The sequence below is a fragment of the Nicotiana tomentosiformis genome, chromosome 7 (assembly GCF_000390325.3).
Source record: "Nicotiana tomentosiformis chromosome 7, ASM39032v3, whole genome shotgun sequence".
Classification (NCBI taxonomy): domain Eukaryota; kingdom Viridiplantae; phylum Streptophyta; class Magnoliopsida; order Solanales; family Solanaceae; genus Nicotiana; species Nicotiana tomentosiformis.
Genome location: NC_090818.1, coordinates 2454213 through 2459395, shown reverse-complemented (window position 1 = coordinate 2459395; position 5183 = coordinate 2454213). Strand labels below are relative to the sequence as shown.

General features: G+C 41.1%; 1 protein-coding gene across 1 annotated transcript; it reads right to left on the bottom strand.

Annotated features, from left to right (window-relative positions):
• Positions 1–2068: 2068 nt before the first annotated feature.
• LOC104092838 (F-box protein At5g49610-like) lies at positions 2069–4809 on the bottom strand. Its single transcript, XM_070179816.1, has 2 exons — positions 3670–4809; positions 2069–2314 (listed from the first exon to the last, which is right to left on the bottom strand). Exons 1-2 carry the CDS (start codon positions 4807–4809, stop codon positions 2069–2071), a joined length of 1386 nt encoding a protein of 461 aa, XP_070035917.1.
• Positions 4810–5183: the final 374 nt, after the last annotated feature.

The window sequence follows — 5183 nt, the reverse complement described above, 5'->3', positions numbered from 1 at the left end:
TGGTTAGCCCAAAAGACATCACAAGAAATTCGTAGTGGCCATAACGAGTTCTGAATGTCGTCTTTAGAATATCTGAATCCCGAATTTTCAACTGGTGATACCCAGATCTAAAATCAATTCTGGAGAACTCCCTCGCTCCCTGAAGCTGGTCAAATAAGTCATCAATACGCGGCAAATGATATTTATTCTTGATTGTAACTTTGTTCAACTGCCTATAATCAATGCATATCCGCATAGTATCATTTTTCTTTTTCACAAACAGAACCGGTGCACCCCAAGGTGACATACTAGGCCTAATAAACCCCTTATCAAGGAGTTCCTGAAGTTGCTCTTTCAATTCTTTTAACTCAGCTAGTGCCATACGATACGAAGGAATAGAAATGGGCTGAGTGCCCTGCACCAAGTCAATACCGAAATCAATATCCATGTCGGGTGGCATACCCGATAGGTCTTCAGGAAATACATCCGAAAAGTCTCACACGACCGGTACTGAATCAATAATAGGAGTATATGCATCAGCATCTCTCACAAAGGCCAAATATGACAGATATCCCTTTCCAATCATACGCTGGGCCTTCAAATAAGAAATTACCCTGCTAGGAACAAAATCTAGAGAACCTCTCCATTCAACCTTTGGCAACCCCGGCATCGTCAACATTACGATTTTTGCGTGACAGTCAAGAATAACATGATATGGAGACAACCAATCTATACCCAGGATTACATCAAAATCAACCATACCGAGTAATAAGAGGTCAACTCTAGTCTCTAGTTCCCTAATGGTTACCACACACGACCGATACACACGGTCTATAGTAATAATATCGCCCACCGGTGTAGATACACAAACATGTGAAACTAAGGACTCATAGGGCATATCGAGATAATGGGTAAAATATGATGATACATATGAATAAGTGGAATCAGGGTCAAATAATATAGAAGCCTCCCTGTGGCACACTGAAACAATACTTGTGATCACTGCATCTGAGGCAACAACATCTGGCCTGGCAGGAAAAGCATAGAATCGGGCCTGACCGCCACCTGACTGGCCTCCCCCTATTGGGCGACCCCTAGCTGACCACCCCGAGCTGGTTGGGCGGATGGTGGAATTGCTGGTGCTGGTGCCATCAGTCGAGAACTCTGCTGTGGAGCCCCACTCAACAGCCTAGGACAATCTCTCTTGTAATGACCAAATTCCCCGCACTCGAAATAACCCCCTCTTCTAGCGGAACTGCTGCTCCTGATAACCCGAAGAATTACCTGAAGAAGCCTGAGCGGATGAGGCATGATGAGAACTCTGTGATGGTAGTGCACTGAATGAAGACTAGCCCGAGTGAGTACTGTAAGAACCGTGGCCAGCTGATGCACCACGATGAGTGGACGACCCGTCTAAGCGTGTCTGTAAGAACGACCCCTACCGCGATAAAATTGACCCCCTGAAGGAACACCGTTGTAATCACCTGGACCACGAGGCCTCTTTGCCTCTCTCTCTCTCTCTACGTTCCTAGCTACGAACCATCTCTATCTGCCAAGCAATGTCAACTACCTCATCAAAAGTAGCACCAAATACCCCCTCCCTAGTCATAAGTAACCGTAGCTGATATGTGAGGCCATCAATGAACCTTATAATCCTCTCCCTATCAGTGGGAACCAACCAGATTGTGTGACGAGACAACTCAGAAAATCTCATCTCGTATTGCATCACAGACATACCATCTTGACGTAACTGCTCAAATTGTCTGTGCAGCTCCTCTCTGCGAGATTGCGGCACAAACTTCTCCAAAAAGAGAATGGAGAACTCCCGCCATCTAAGTGGTACTGCACCAACTGGCCTGCGCCTCTCATAAGCCTCCCACTATCTGAAGGCAGCCCCAGAAAACTGAAAAGTAGTGAACGAGACCCCACTGGTCTCCAGAATACCCGTTGTCTGAAGTATCCGTTGACACTTATCCAGAAAATCTTGAGCATCTTATGACTCAGTACCGCTAAATGGTGGAGGTCGAAGCCTCTCAAACCTCTCAAGTCTCCTCTGCTCATCATCTGCCATAATAGGAACTACTGGGACCTAAGCAGCTGCTACCGGTTGGGCTGGTAGTGCTCCCGGTATATGAATTTCCTGTACTACTTGGTCTGGAGTACGGAAAACAGGGGTATGAGTTCCTCCCCCGCCCTGAGAAGTGGCATGTGCGGCCTGAGCTGAAACCACCTGAGCAAGTCCAGTGCAAGCTGTCAATATGTGGGCCAAAGTCTCCTGAATGCCTGGAATCTCAATGGGCACAGCTGGTCCTATTGGCTCAGCTATATCTGGAATCTGCTCATGAGTTGGAGCAACTGGTGGTACTATAGGTGTTAGTCCAACTGTGGGACGAGTTACACCTCGACCTCTACCTCGGCCCCGCCCTTTACCATGGCCCCGACCTCTCGCGGCCCTAACTGGTGGCACTGGTGGCTGGCCGTCCGATCCGGTAGTACATGTCCTCACCATATGTGAGAGAATAGAAAAACAGAATTTTAGTTTTCGAAATCAACAAATTCGCACGACAGAATACAAGAAAGTGAAGTTTTCCAAAGGGTTCTGCAGCCTCTCGAAGATAAGTACAGACGTCTCAGTACCGTTTCGTAAGACTCTACTAAACCTGCTCATGACTCGTGAGACCTATGTAACCTAGGGCTCTAATACCAACTTGTCACAACCCAAATTTCTAACCTGTCGTGATGGCGCCTATCTCGATACTAGGCAAGTCGACAATCTTAATACACCACAATTTCTTCTAAGTTTGAAAATATAATATTTAAATACAATTCACAAATCTCGCAAATACCGATACAAACACTCCCAAAATTCGGTGTCATTGAGTACATGAGCATCTAATATGAATACAAGTCTGGAAAATACCGTCTATAATAGTCTGAGACCAAATAAAGTAAATGAGGAGATAGGGAAGGAGAGGCAAGGTGTGCGAAACACGGCAGCTAGAAAGGTATGCAGGTTGAGAATTAAGATAGAGGGTTAGGTAATCGAACATTGTCGTTGCTTGTAATAGTAGCTTTAGTGCATTACTTAGTATCAGTCATGTATTTTCGTAATCTTAGATTTCTGTTATTACTTGTTGCTTCGCTTCGGTTTTTCGATTGCATTACTTAGTATTCGTCTTGTATTTTCGCTTCGGTTTTGCGATTAGTTTGCTTGTGTTGCCCCTTCCTTTTATCTTTCCTGAGCCGATGGTCTACCAGAAACAATATTTCTGCCTTCTTAAAGGTAATGCATACACACTACTCTGCCTAGACCCACTTGTGAGATTACACTAGATTTGTTATTGTTTGTACATAATTTTTTATATTTACACTAATGTGACAAGTTGTAACCATTATATTATATCTTTTTCGCGTTAAACAATCATGTTCACAATAGGAAAAGAAGGTAACTTTAGGAGGAAAAGGGACGTAAGAAAGCAATAGCAGACAAATGGGACTAAAAAATTCTACAGCATTAAAAAAAAAAAACATTCAGAACTTCTACAATTTTTACTCCATATTTCAGCATATCACCAATAAATCATATAAACAACTGTCTTATGCATGAGAAAATCAAACAAAATACCAAAAAAAGAAAAAATTAAGTAGAAAGGAAATCGAAAAGGGATAGAAATATTTTGTAGCTGAAACAGTTTTCTTGGCGTCTTGCATCCTTAAATCAAGTGGCTCCAAATCTGATCGGAAAGGGAAAATTTCTTGAATATTATTACGACATTTATTCAATTTCACTTTGTTAAAACTCTTATCCTGCAACTTATAGAAAATAACTTCATAATAATCAATCATCAAAGCAATGTCCGCATTATAAAACCCAACTAGCCTTGGATATTTTGTGACTTTCTTTAAAGTTTCAATCTCAACTTCCTTTTTCAACTCCCAACTTTGGTTTCCATTCTCAAAAATCCAAAGCTCCATCCCTTTTGGAGACAAACAAGTAAACCCCAACTTCCCATTATACTCCACAAGTTGATTATATCCATAATTTTTGTACTCCATTGCAGGTTTTGGAAGTGAAAATCTTGGAAAAGCTTCTTCTCCATTATAATTCAGAGCCATAACTAAATCATCTCCTAATTTAAAGTAAACCAAACCACTTGCATTTACTGTTGGAGTGAACATGTCAACATAAATTTCTTGAGGGAACAATATATCTTTTCTTTTCCTCCACTCCCAAGCTTCCGAATCAAAAACTTCGCTACGATAGTAATCAAGTCCCAGATTGATATAATGATGATAAACAGTACGAGTCGACGATAACCTAATTATCTTGAAGTTCAATGGGTTTGATTTCAGCACAATGAGAGCTAGTTTGACAGTAGAATAACGCATCTTAGGATTAGGAAGTTTCACCCATTGCTTGGTACTAGGTTTACACACATAGTACCTATACTTGTGCTTTATTCTTCTAAGACAACATAATATTCCTTGTTTTGAAGAAGCTTCAATCTTAATGTCACAGTCGTAGTTGAAAATTTTATCTTTCGGTTTTATAGTTTCCATTGGAAGATACAATGGAGTTTTTCCCGAACATCCATTCAGTGATACGAACTCGGTTACGTGCTTGCTTCTGGACAAAGACTGAACAAAATACCCTGAAATATTATGACTTTTCTCGCAAAACTGTGGCATGAAACTTGATTCAGAAATCAAATTGTGCCACTGCTTGTTGACGGACTTGCATGTATCTAATGTTTTTAACGAAGTTCGAGTTAATATCTCGAAAATTATATCTGAAGGAAGTGTAGAAGAAGAAGAAGAAGTAGAAGCCATTATCGGGGACAAGAGAGGAGAAAGCACAAGTATTAATGGCGATGGACGACGTCTAAAGACTATATATAGTAACAAAGGTGGAATGAAACTTGGACGTAAAGCTATTCCTAAGTAGAATAGGAATATGAGGCGCAAAAAGCTGTCTATGGTTTAATACAATTTCCAAGAATGATTAGGTATATACTTACTTACAAATTACCATACTTAGGTAGAACTCTTTCCCAGAATGATTAGGAGTAGTAAGTTTCATGTTTTCTAACTCGTTTTTGGTAATTTTTTCTTGCAAGGGAATAATAAGCGAAACACGAATGACATATAAAGTGAATCCATATCTCAAAGTAGCGAGAAGTGAGCTATTACCTGAAGTGATACTA